The sequence below is a fragment of the Lissotriton helveticus genome, chromosome 1_1, assembly GCF_964261635.1.
Source record: "Lissotriton helveticus chromosome 1_1, aLisHel1.1, whole genome shotgun sequence".
In the NCBI taxonomy this organism is placed as follows: Eukaryota; Metazoa; Chordata; class Amphibia; order Caudata; family Salamandridae; genus Lissotriton; species Lissotriton helveticus.
This window is the reverse complement of record NC_136057.1, coordinates 1,947,426,298-1,947,440,393: the sequence shown is the minus strand read 5'-3', so window position 1 is coordinate 1,947,440,393 and position 14,096 is coordinate 1,947,426,298. Positions and strand designations below refer to the sequence as shown.

At 36.8% G+C, this 14,096-nt stretch overlaps 1 protein-coding gene across 3 annotated transcripts in view; it reads left to right on the top strand.

The window, feature by feature from the left end:
* LOC144755181 (coagulation factor XIII B chain-like) overlaps positions 1-14,096 on the top strand; it is a 1,011,791-nt gene that overhangs the window by 277,564 nt on the left and 720,131 nt on the right. For all 3 annotated transcript variants that reach the window (XM_078643848.1, XM_078643839.1, XM_078643857.1), the window contains exons 8-9: positions 10,459-10,641; positions 13,288-13,458. In XM_078643848.1, coding sequence (XP_078499974.1) covers positions 10,459-10,641; positions 13,288-13,458 — 354 coding nt within the window. The remainder of the gene's footprint in view (positions 1-10,458; positions 10,642-13,287; positions 13,459-14,096) is intronic.

Below are 14,096 nucleotides of genomic sequence, written 5' to 3'. Positions count from 1 at the left end.
ATGTGGCCGGGAGAAGTCGCGACTCCTCCTCGGTGCTCAGATATCGAAAGTTTTCTTTTTTTAATTTCTCAGGAACTACTGAACGGATTTACACCATTTAAAAAAAAAAAAGGTCGCTTTCTGAACCAAGGACTACATTTTGCCAAATTTGGTGTAATTTATTACAGCAGTTCGGGCTGTAGCCTGTTTCAATTTTTCCTATGGAAATTAACATGGGGAAAACACGTTATGGCACCCCCCTTTTTTCTCGGCCCCCGGTTCACAAATCACCCCGAAACCTTTAAGACAAGAGCTGACCGGATGGCCCCATTAGTTTAGAGAATTTCGCGAAGATTCGTCAAACAGCGCCAAAGATATTGGCAAAAGAACAAATGCTTTTTGAATAGAAACAAAGTCCAAATTATAACTACCTACTGGCGACCACCAGTAGGTAATTTTTATATATATATAAACTACCTGAGGAAGGCGGAAGCTGAAACGTTGTAGTGGAAATATATTTTTGTTCTTTGGTGAATCTATCTGTTAGAGTCACTTCTTTCTTGGATATTTTATTTCTTTGTGACTCATTGTATCCTTTGGGATCCAGATTTTTGCCCTGGCTGGCTGTTGTTTTCTTGTGATCCTTCATCTTCAAGTATATATATATACACTGACGAAGGCAAGTGCTGAAATGCGTCTGTTGGAGTATATTTGTGCGCAATAAACTTATATTTAAGTTTAACCTGCTGCGAGTGCTGTTTCCTGTTGGTTTCCTTTGGAACTGCGGAGCTCTGAATATATATATATATATATATATATATATATATATATATATATATATATATATATATATATATATATATATATATATATATATATATATATATTCAACACACAAGTTGTCCCTTTCCATGGAGAGCCCACGAGCAGGTAGGTTTCAAATTCCGTTTAATGGGCAGAATTTCATTGCAGTGAAAGGAAAACAAAGTCCTGTAAATGATGAAGCCTGACGCGTTTCATGCTCAACAGAGCATTTCTTCAGAGGCTGTTTACAACACTGTGTGGAGCAAAGAGTCTTTTAACCATTCTCACCTGCTCCGGTGGGCGTTGCCTCCCCCAGAGCCTGCTGGTGGTTGGAGTCCTTGATAAACGCAAGTGTGCTGCTCCCAGTGTTTAAAATGTAGTTTAGTCAATATAAAACCCCAGTGGCTCCGGAGATTGCATCCTGTTGCTCTGCAATGCCAGTGTACTTCTGCACAACGACCTTTTCTGCCAACTCAAATTTTCTAAATCACAGGATTTTCAACTGCTAAATGGCTTTTTAGTAAGTAATATACCCATTTTGAAATTCCGTAAGAGGTTACGATTTACGAAAATAATTTTGAAATGCATTACAAACTGCTATTTGGAAACTATTCATAATGCAATGGTTTTTTAATGTTTTTGGGCCGAACTTGGCAAAACATTGAGAAGTTAATGACTCCCAAGTTGGGGTGGTATCCAGTATGTAAAGGGTGTGGTGTAACCTTGGGCGGAGAGCTCCGCTCCGCCGTGGAGTGTGTGGAAATTTACCTACTCACGGAGTAGGTAAATCTCTGCACACTCCGCGGCGAAGTGGAGCAGGCCTGCCCCACCTTCCACCCGCCCTATTTACAAATAATACAACTTAAAAAAATGCCTTAATAATTATAAGTAAACAGAACCTCACCGTAAGCTGCTGCGTCCCTGGGCAGCCCTCCTCCTCTCATCCCATTCTCAGTGAAAACTGCGCATGCGCGGGCGCCCGCACAAGTGGCGTAGCGGAGCGCCAATGATTTTTTTTCTCAACTCTGTGGCACTCCACGTAGCCCCACTATGCCCACTACGCCTAGGATTAGTGTGGTGTTCCATTGGGACCCGCTTAACCTTTTGCAATATCAACTCTTAAGCAATGTTTTTTACTTAAATGCAGACCCGTTTCCTTTAGGGGAAAAGGGCTGCTTTTAAAATTATGCACTTTATTAAAATGCAATCACCAACATGGTCTACTGACGGTAGCAGGCTGCAATCTCTTTGTTTGCATCGGATCACTGACATAATATCGATGTCACAAATATAGAACTACCTAAATATCGAGTAAAAAAGTATAGAATACAAAAATATCAACTTCCTATCTCCAAACAGGTAAGTACAAAAATATTGAATCAAAAATATCATTGTAAAAAATATAGATAGTCAAAATATCAATTTTTTTAAATGCTTTAAAGTAATTAAAAATTAATGAAATAATAAATATAATTAACTTAAACATACTAAAAGAACATTAAAATTAATAAAAAATTAATGTAAGTTAAAAAAAACATACAAATTGATTTATTAATACATATATATATATATATATATATATTTTTTTTTTTTTGCAACAAAAAGGCGCCGCACTCAGGAACTTGATTTTCTTTTTACAATTTATTCAACAGAGCCCAGTCTGCACACCGACGCGCTTCAGTCTTGCGGCCTTGGTCAAAAAAAAAATATATATATAAGCAGGTCACAGAAACATGGGAACATTTAATTGAGGTTACCGAGGTGTCGGAGTAATCTGTGACTCACCATCGAGACTTGCAACGCACCGAGGCTGCTGTGTTAACAGCGGGTTGAGACTGCTCGACGAGACGCTTATGCTGAATTGGCGTCTCCAACTGGTGCCTGCAAAGTGCTTGATGGGTGAGAGAAGGGGACACATGGCGAGTGAACTTTGAATTTTGCCACGGTTTCCCACAAGCACTGGACGTCGTCATGCAGCATTGTGGGACTGGTAGTCCCCGGAATTGTAGCAGCATGAAGAAGAGTCCAGCACAGGTGAGCCTCATCCGACAGAGAAGGTGGGGCTACGCCTTAAAGATCGCCAGTGGGAAAGCGTGGCTGAGACTGCTGGCACTGATGACTGCTGGCACTGATGAAAGCTACGCGCTGAAACTGGTCTGCCTAATTCCGTTTAATAAAGCAGCCTTAAAAACCCCAGTGAAACCCTGCTGCGTCCTTTGTTCTTCTACCGGAGGGTGTGGAGTGCCTGAATTTATATATATATATATATATATATATATATATATATATATATATATATATATATATATATATATATACACGTAATATTAATAAAAAATAAAAAATATTTTTACTGTAGGATAGCGGAAACAGTAAAATGTACTATTACCACTCCAGTGAGTGCAACAGTAGACAAAGCGAGGGGTAAACATTACTATTCCCACTCCAGTGAGTGCAACAGTGGGGAAAGCGTTGGATAGCGGGAGGGTAAAAATTACTATTCCCACTCCAGTGAGTGCAACACTAGGGAAAGTGTTGGATAGCGTAGGGGTAAAAATTACTATTCCCACTCCAGTGAGTGCAACAGTAGGGAAAGCGTTGGATAGCGTAGGGGTAACATTACTATTCCCACTCCAGAGAGTGCAACAGTAGGGAAAGCGTTGGATAGCGTAGGCATAAAATGTACTATTCCCACTCCAGTGAGTGCAACAGTAGGGAAAGCGTTGCATAGCCTAGGGGTCAAAATTACTATTCCCACTCCAGAGAGTGCAACAGTAGGGAAAGCGTTGGATAGCGTAGGCATAAAATTTACTTTTCCCACTCCAGTGAGTGCAACAGTAGGGAAAGCATTGGATAGCAGGAGGGTAAAAATTACTATTCCCACTCCAGAGAGTGCAACAGTAGGGAAAGCGTTGGATAGCGTAGGGGTAAAAATTACTATTCCCACTCCAGAGAGTGCAACAGTAGGGAAAGCGTTGGATAACGTAGGGGTAACAATTACTATTCCCACTCCAGAGAGTGCAACAGTGGGGAAAGTAAATACTTCATATTTGAATACAAATAAATTAAATATTAATACCAATTACAAATTAATTAAAAATAATTAACAAATTCATAATAATTAATCAATTAAAAATACAAATAAAAATGTATTATTAAACATTATTAACTATTAATACAAATTATTTACCAATTAACAATTAAGTAATTAACAATTAAAACATAATTAAAAATTACAACAAAAAAAAAAAAAATTAAAATATTCAATTAATCACAATTAAATTACTTCCCACCCTATTCCCTCATAAACACACAACCCGCAACAGAAAATAAATTAATGGAATTAACATAATTATCAATTAATCAATTAATTAAAATTAATTACCAATTATATTTTCATTAATTACCAATTAAAAATGTAAATAACAATTAATTCAAAATAAATACCAATAAATACATTAAAACATTTTATTATTTATAATTAAATTACTTCCCACCCTATTCCCCTATAAACCCACAACCCGCTACAGAAATATATTACGCAAAAATTAAACACCATAACATTATTTTAAATAAATTATAAAATAAATATACACTTTTCACCCATATACTAACATATAAAATACCTTGAAAAAATTGGATATTATTAAAAAATTGATATTAACTTACTTACCTCAAATTCGATATGTTTGTTGTCTATATTCTGTCATTCTATATTTTTGTTGTCTATATTCTGTTCATTCGATATTTTGCCCATTCTATATTTTGGATTCGATATTACTGCTATTCTTTTCGATATTTTTGTAGTCTATATTGTGTCCATTCGATATTGTGTCCATTCTATGTTTTTAAATCGATATTAATGCAAATCGATATTAAAAACTCGATATTTTGAGTGGATACCATTTGCATCCTATGGTAGTGATTTATAATATGTGACCTATATCATGAATAATGAGATAAATTGAATTGAGACATTACGTTTCAGAATTTTGTAAATGAACCTCTTAGTACAAAGGTCCATGATTTTATTTTACCAGATGCAAAATTGAGGAAATTGGTCTAAAGTGGAGAGGCTAGAAATCAATATGGGTTGTAATACCTTACAAGCGTTTTTTAAGAAGTGTAATGACCTTTTAGAGGGATGTTGAGTGAAAGACAAAAATTCTAAAACAGTAAAGGGATGAACAAAAAATAATTCTAAGCCCACCCACAAAGGATATTGATGTAAATTATTTTCATGATAAGAATTGACTGAATGTTTTAGGAAGAAAGCAGTATGATATGATTGAAAATTGTGAAGGTTAAACCCTCCTTCTTGCTTAGTACGTTGAAGTTTGAGATTTTTGATTATTCCATAAAAAAGTGATTAAGATAGTATTATAAAAAATAAATAAAAGGCAGGATATTTTGGGGATTTTATTATGTCTGAGATTTTTAAGGGAGAAGAAAGAGTATTGAAGTCAATCGAAACAGTATCTTTCACAGAATTAGTGAACCAAAAACCTACATTTTTTTTTTGGTAGAGTTCCAAGGAAAATTTGAATATGTAAATTCAACTTCAAAACACTGTTTATTAAGTAGAAGAATTTCACACTTGTCAGCATTAAGTTTGTAGCCAGAATGTTTTCCAAAATGGAAACTGTTTCGAAGAAAGATTTTAAAGGGGAGCCGGGAGAAGTCATATATAAAAGAATGTCATCCCCATACACTGAACATTTGATGTATATCTCCATGTTTAAAGCCATATATATTGGTGTTCTGTCAGATACGAGAAAGGAAAGGTTCAAGTACCAAAAAAGAAAGAAGAGTCGATAGAGGGCAACCTTGTCTAACTCCTCTATGAAGAGAAAAAGATGAAGTTAAACCATTAACAAAGACTGATGCTTTAGGAAAAGAATATCGAATAGATTTTAAGGTAATATATTTTTTGACCAAATCTGAACCAAGTGAGTATAGGAAAAAGAAACCTCCAGTGAATACAATCACAAGCCTTCTCATCATCAAGAGATATATCTGCTAATGAGGTTGAGTATGTTTTAGATTTACTTAAAATGTTGAAAAACATTCTGGTGTGATCCACAAGATGATGGCCTTTAATGAAACCCAATTGTTCTTTACCTATTACAGTGGTAAGGAAGAGGATCAAGGATTTTAGGAAAGATTTTGGAAGCAGAGCTAGCAAATTCAATAATTTTTACGTAATCTTCGATCAATAATCTTTACATAATTTGAAGTCCTGACCTTCTTTGGGAATCAGACAAATTAAAGTGTCTTAAAAGTTACCGGAGGCTGAATTGGTCCTAGTAAAAGATGTAAAAAATGTATGTACTTTAGGGGCTAATGTTTTTGAAAAATGGTTGTAAAATTCAATGGAGAAGCCATCTGTTCCAGGAGATTTATTTTTTGATAGAGGTAATTGCTTTGTGAATATCTTTGAGTGAGATATCAGCATCAAGAAAAGAAATATTTGGGTTTAAGTGAAATTCTTTTTGAATTGAGGGTAAGTATTGATCAATATCGACATGAGACAGATACGTTTCTGGGGTATGAAGATTTTTGTAATAATCAGAAAATTTGGTTAATATGTCATCATCTTTAGTTACTGGGATTTCACCATTATGTAACATTGTTTAAATGTTAACCTGTTCTTTTTCAACTTGACATAATTCACTATGAGTTTACCTGCTTTGGTTTGCCCTCCATATTATTTAGTGCTTGACCTGAGAAGGTAAGAAGCAGCATTGTCTGTGGAGGTTTTGTTGTATTCCAATTTAGCTTTAACTAATTCATCTAGCTATGACTTGGATTTGGATGGAAAATAGGTTTATTCTAAGAATTTAATATGCTTCATAATGTAGAATGCCTTTTTAGCATTTGTTTTCTTCTCATTTGAGACATATGATCAAATACAGTCACATGAGGCAGCTTTAAAAGCATCACAAATTGTTTGGAAGGAAGGGCTCTCTGATGGTTGCAGTGAATCATCTATGCGTGGAGGAGGAGATAAAATTAGTTTTAGAAGAGCAATCCAAAAATGGGTCTAAGACAATATTACATTCTACCCTCAAGATTTGTCATCTATAATAGACATCAATTGATCTGTTATGGTGGGCCTGAATGATTTATCTAAATGTGTGGGTAAATAAACATTGAAGATTGTTATTGGTATTGGTATGTTATTAATGGTGAGATGTAAAAGTACCCATTGACCTTCTGTGTCCATTTCTTGTGATAGCAGCATAGCATCTAAAGTTTTTTACACAGGACAACAACTCCATTAAGTTTACCGATCCCTGGTAATGAAAAGCATATCCTACCAAATTATGAATACGTTTTCGAACTTCTTTGTCAATGACATGCGTTTTTTGGAGTAAAGCAACATCGGCATTTAACTTGGCTAGATGTGTAAGGAATCTTTGTTGCTTAATGGGAGAACCTAACCGCTTAAAATTCAATCTAATTACACAAATTGACAAGAATAACAGTTAAAGTTAAATTTACCAAAGTCTACAAAGTTAACTTTATATATATATGATCAGTATTTATATAAGTAAACAAAGTAGTATTAAAATTAGAACAAAAGAAAACATAACATAGAGATACATATACATTAAATAACGATTGAGTAGTAATGATTATAAATATTAATTTAAACATAGGACAGCATATATTATCTTTCCATATTAACTGATAATGAATGACAAAAGAAATGGAAAGTAGAAGAATTAAAGTAAGAAAGTAAATGAGTATAGTAGGATGAAGTAGGAGATCTGTAAAATATGCACAGAAGTAGAAAGAAAAGAAAGAAGAGAAAAGAGAGATAATTGTAGGAAAAGGATAGGGACATACAAAATAACAAAGTGAACATACCTATGAAACATGTAAACAATTGAGGGTGGTGATACCACATAAGGGAGATGGCACAAAAGGGACCTCGACGCAGCCAACAAGGAACAAATCAGACCACAAAAACCCCTGATAATGATGCAGTCCTTAGGATGCGCGTCAAAAAAACCTGGAATGAAGTCATCAAAATAAAAGGCTAACTTGAAATCAGGTTACATGAGGAAAGATACATACATGATAACATTTAACTTGAGTATCATTAGAGTTAACTTAAAGCAGTCTCAATTCATAGCTGGAGTCAGTTTGAAGAAATCTTTTTGGTATCCATCTCTTCTCCTATATATTTATCAATAAAACTTTGCCATAACACAGGATCCTCATAAGTCATGGTTTTGTTATTACATGCTACTTTAAACAAGCACGGATAAAAAAAACAAAATCGTGAGTTCAAAGCAAGTAGAGCTGGTATCATATCCAGGCATGCTTTCCTCCTGTCTAGCTTGACTTTAGCAAAATCCTGTGCAAAGAATAATTGCAAACCAGACCACGAAATTCTGCGTTTTGCCCTAGCTGCTTTATTAACTTGAAGAAGTTCGACACATTCTAGGAAGTAGATGATGACTCCTCTCAATTTTTGTGATGATGAAGGGTGATGGGTAGAATGACTCACTGTATATTTAATAATGTAGAGGTGAAAAGATCTAGAATCTTAGAGAGAAATATTTGCAAAAAATGATGTGGGATCATTACCTTCCACCCCTCCATCAAACCATAAATATTAAGGTTGTTTTGTCTGTTCTGATTTTCTAAGTCCTCAGCATGCCTTTTTAATTTAGATAACTCAGATCACAGATTTGAAGGAGTCTGTATAGTATCTTCGATGTCACTAACTCTTTGCTCCACATTTGTAGCCTTGTTATTCATGAGGGACCAATTAGCATTTAAAATCTGCAGCTTTTTGTTAGTGTCTTCCATATAGGACTTAAGAGCTCAGAAGTCTTCAAAAAAATGTTCCATTGAGTTAATGTTGGATGTTTTGATGGGAGATGGGGGGTCATTTTTAACTCTTTTAGTAGGTTGATGGGCACTTGAGCTTTATTTAAAAGTCATTTTAAGGTGTGACGTTTCCATTAGAAGACGCATATGACGTCAACATTGACTCTTGACTACTGCCCTCCATATTTTCTGCCAGTGCAGGGAATTAATTGGCAGTGCATACACAGATGTTATGTGAGGCGTTTCTTGTATTGGACGTGAGATGCCTCTACCCTTTGGTTAGTCCCATAAGATAAGTGAATAAAATGTATCAAAACAGTACTGAAGGAGAAAATGCAGGCATTGTCTGAAATACATGATCCCAAAGCAGTGAGGAGCAATGAATGTCAAACAGCAGACAGGACAATTCTTACTTTATATTGGCTACTTATTGTGGACTCAGTGATATCCATTTGCAAACATGAAGAAAACATGGGAGGAATTCACAGCGTGGAATAGAAAAGTAGGCATTGCTAAGGTAATGTGAACAAGCATTTTTCAAAATGGTGGTCACGGACTTCTGTCAGCGTGCCTGCTTCATTTGAGCAGGAAAATACAAGTATGCAGGTGAAAAAACAAACCTACTTCGCCAGCAGAAGAGGCCCCCATTTGATATTCTGTCAGGAGGTAGTGCTTCAGAGCAGTTTGGGCAAATTTGGCTAATTCGGTCCTGTGATCGCTGCAGAGCTTCTCAAACTGTGGCAATGTTGTAGCAGTACCAAGCCACGCCCCCTTATTCCCGTATTCTAAGGAATTAGTCAGCTATGCTGCACTTAAAAATATAATACTACTCAGAGCTCTGTAACCTTATGAATTAAGTCAGCCTTCTGACTGGCACTTCTGTTCCTAAAATATGGCTGTGATGTGCAATAATTTTTTTTTACATACCTCTTTATACTAGGGTTTTTCCTTTTGTGATCACTGTAAGATTTGTGGAGATAGTGTTACCAGTGAAGTAGTACTCATTTTACAGACCTTGTAAAGATGGGTGGCTGAGATGTTTTGCGCAGTATTCCAATTTTTCACCTGTAGATTAAAGCAAATATTAAGCTGATCAATCTTGCCAGCATTATCCTGATAACTTTCATTTGAAGGCACTTATCCCCGTATCCAATTCCAGTTTGATCCATTACGGACTGCTTTATATGTGTAGAATATATTGCCCACTTGAATATGTTCCAAGGTAAAAATGCCTCAACCAAAAGAGGAGGATAATAGAGATTTCTGTTGGGCCCTTTGGCATCTCTGAACATTGGCAAGAACCCCAGCTATGGCAGTGCATGTCAATGTTGTAAACGTTTGACAGAAGGCTCCATCAAACAGAATGGCAGCTGCTTAAACTGTTGCACAGTTTTTCATTTTTCAAAAATAAATCTTCAATGTGGGTGTATGTTTTTGAAAAAGGAGAAACTAATAACCCATACACCAATAGGAGTTCTCCATGGTGTGAGGACATTTTTAACTTTTTATACTGTCCCTCATTTCCAGCAAAAAAAAGGCTATCCAATCGCCAACTCAGGCAGTGGGGTGGCAATCCCTACGTTGTTACCTGCTATGTTAGGTCATCATTGGAGGATGTGGGCAGCAGTGCTGAAGTAGGCTCTGTGTTTGATTTAGGGTCCACCCACCTCAATGTTGGCAGTCGAACCATGATTTTGGAAAGGACAGTTGTCCATTGATGTTGCTCTTTTAATTGTTAATGAAAGCAGTGACATCTTCGAGTTTCCACTCCCAAGAAACACCTATTATTCTAAATGTTGACAGATAACTGTGATTTTCTTTTTTGCACAGAAAGAAGAAGGTGTAGTAAACCACCTACAATAATGAATGGAAAATATGAGATGCCTACCACCAAGAACTATTTCTACAGTGATGATACCGTGACCTACAGCTGCGATTCTGGTTATAGTATAACTGGATCAAATGGAAGTACTTGCATGGGTGGGAGGTGGACAGCTGCCCCCACATGTGGTGGTACGTATAATATGTTTAACTTAGATTGTTTGTACCCTCTCAGGAAAAGCAAAAGCATGCATTAAAATATAAAGCTTTTGGCCAAGCTTTTATTCAAAACACTATGGGGGTCATTATGATGTCGGGCGGATTTCCTCCGCCAGGCTGGCGGTGGCTACCGCCAGCCTGGCAGGGGAAATCCGCCCGACATTATCAGCCCAATTCCCCCCCGCCAGATTTGGATGGCGAGAGGGACCGCCCACCTGTTTTCCGCCCCAGTCGCCTAGCGCCTGGGGCGGGAAACGTGTTACATGGTGGCGGTGTCTTTTAGACACCACCCGCCATATTACAATGGGCTTTGCACAATGCATTTCCGTGGCAGCATTGGCATGCGGAGACTCCCTGCGGTGGCCTGTCTCGGGCCCCCTGGGAGTCCGTGGCTTTTAGGCGGGCGGTCCTGTTTACCACTAGGGTGGCAGGCGGGCTACGCCCGCCCGCCATCCTAATGTGCCCCATTGTGTCTGTTAGTACCAACTAGTCGGGCTTCTGAACAAAAGCATTTTCTGGTAACGGCCATGCACTGATTCATGAATGCCTTTGTGAGCTTGTGACATAGCACCCCAGGGAGGGTATGACTCGCACTGGCATTTATGAGTAGGAGGAAGTAAATCTAGAGGAGTGGTGCTTCACATATTCAGAACTAAGATTGTGTATTGACCCATCATCTTTTTTAGTAATCACAGCAGTTTTAGAAAAAAGTGCAATGAGGGCACAGTCCTCTCTTTGTACTAATTGTACGTGAATTTTACCAGAATATTCCATTTTTATTCTGCTTTTGATGGTTTGGGCTTATTTGCAAATACATTAAAGGTTATTCTACAGGCTACTTAATATAATACTACTTCATTAACTCATCAACGCTTTTGTTATTGACCCCAAGGATTCTAAATATTTCCTCTAAGCAATGTCATAAATCATATCTGATTTGCAAAAAGTCCCCAATTCAGCGTGCTTGCCTTAATCCTGTAAAAGTTACCAAGTGGAAAGAATAGTAATTAATCAAAATATTCACTTGGTCTTGGTTTCAATTTCTAATTACTAGAAAAAGGGCACAGGCATCTTTCTATTCTCTCAGTTGTAATGAATTCTCCCTAACATGTCTCTCCTTACTCTACACCCATGTGAAAACTTGGTTAATGGATTCTCAACAATCTTCAACACTATTTGTTAATGAATTCTTATGGTGTTGCTTTAATCTACTACATAATTCCGAAAATGCATTTACAAAGGTTTGTGGGCCATCACAGACCTGGTGCATGGAGGGTAATTCACCACATTTACGTAACATTGTCCTGACCACACTTTTGACACATTCTGACAACATACACCAATGTCAAAAACTAGAAGTGGATAGACTACAAATGTATCATTATTTTGGCTAGTAAAATTATATTAAATTGCTTACATGTGTTATATTATAAAATGTGTAGGAACATGCATTATCAGAAATACCAAGGCACTAATAAAAACAGGGAAGAATGGGGCCACTTCAATAAGAAACTGAACTATTTTGAAACTGATAGGCACTCATTATCTTTGTAGGAGATACTATTCCATCTAAGTCCAAGATTTAATAGGAAGGGCCTCTGTAAAATCCATTGCTTTACTGTTAATATTTTTCATTTGTTGGAAACAGGTGGGAGATGTGCATGTAAAGGAGCCAGAATCATCGAACCACAAGCTCAAGTGGATCTTGAAATTCCAAGACCCATGTAATTTCCCAATTGCAGGCACTCATTATCTTTGTAGGAGATACTATTCCATCTAAGTCCAAGATTTAATAGGAAGGGCCTCTGTAAAATCCATTGCTTTACTGTTAATATTTTTCATTTGTTGGAAACAGGTGGGAGATGTGCATGTAAAGGAGCCAGAATCATCGAACCACAAGCTCAAGTGGATCTTGAAATTCCAAGACCCATGTAATACCCCAATTGCAGGCCTGGAAACTTGTGATACCATGTAGCTGGGATGGGGCAGGGGGAATATTAAAACTAATGGAATCATTAACTCTGCCACCAGTACCCCACCCCATAATTACTAGGAATCTTGTAATGAAGCACATAGATTTCATGTCATTCAGATTAATGTGGGCTGGGGTGCGGTAGGGGCTGGGTCATATCTTATGGTGAGTGGCAGGGAAACCACAGATGCTTCTGAGTCTAAAGTGCTGGAGTTTTCCTTTTCTTCAGTTCAAATTTGAGTAAACAAGAGAACTAGAGAGAAAAAATAAAAAAGCATAAAAAGATGATTTTAATCTGAGAGTTGCACTTCTAGCATAAGTGAAGTTGTAAACCACATGGAGCAAATGAAATTCGTATTTGTGCATTTACTATTTTAATTTCTTCCATCCTACTGAGCAACTCAAATATACAATGGACTGTGAGTTTGAACTGCCCTTTGAGCCATATATTAATATTGACTTAATAGACAAGATATTTGGCTCTTCAAGATTGTTTGCGATATGTTATGTGTTCAGATGAGTAAATTATTGTACCAAATAAGATTATCCCAAGTAGTACATAATTACAGTTAATACACAATAAATTAAAAATCTGAACATGTCAATAGCGTTTTTTGTAAAAATTAACAATATTTCCTTTTTTGTAGAAAGCCCGTGCGATGTGCCATCTATCGACTCTGGCTCAGTAGTAGAAAAGAGGGCACATTATGTCTCAAGAGCCACTGTCAGTTTTAAATGTGAATCTGGATATAAACTGATTTCGGGAAGTCAAGCACAGTGTTTACAGGGAAAGTGGCATTTTCTTCCGAAGTGCATATGTAAGTATTTACTATGCTGTGGATAAGGTTTGAAAATAAGTGTATTCATACACTTATTGTGTGCGGTTCTCTCATAGCTCATTAACATTACTCTGACTGTGAAACCCCCAACAATTGTGCTTTTGTGACTATAATGAAGGCAATACGGCAATTTTTCATATTATGGTTGTGACCAAATTCTACAAAAAATGATGAATATTGTTGCTATCTTTTTAAAGATTTTTTTAATACAGCAAATTTAGCTGATAGGAGCTTATAGGAGCTACTTTTCCCCAACCCCCTTGGAAAATTGATTGTCCATGAAACAAAAACATTCTTTCCTGCATCTCTTACAGCTGTCAAATTGACTTTAATGCAATCTGTCTTCGAGAGTGATGGTAAAGTAAAACCTAATTCTTTTTCATGACACATCAGTGAGCATTCTTTTTGTTTTAAGTTCACCATCAACTATCAAGTCATCTGATTGATTGAACAGAATCCCTTAAATGTCGAATCTTCAAAAAAAGATGGATTTTGGCCCAGATCTTTGTACTGGGGTGAATGTTTGACATTGGTCAGCATTCTGTCCATCAATTCTTCTTTTCGCATTTGTCACGCGGAGTGGGACGGGTATGTCCAGATGTGGGTCCCATGCACTC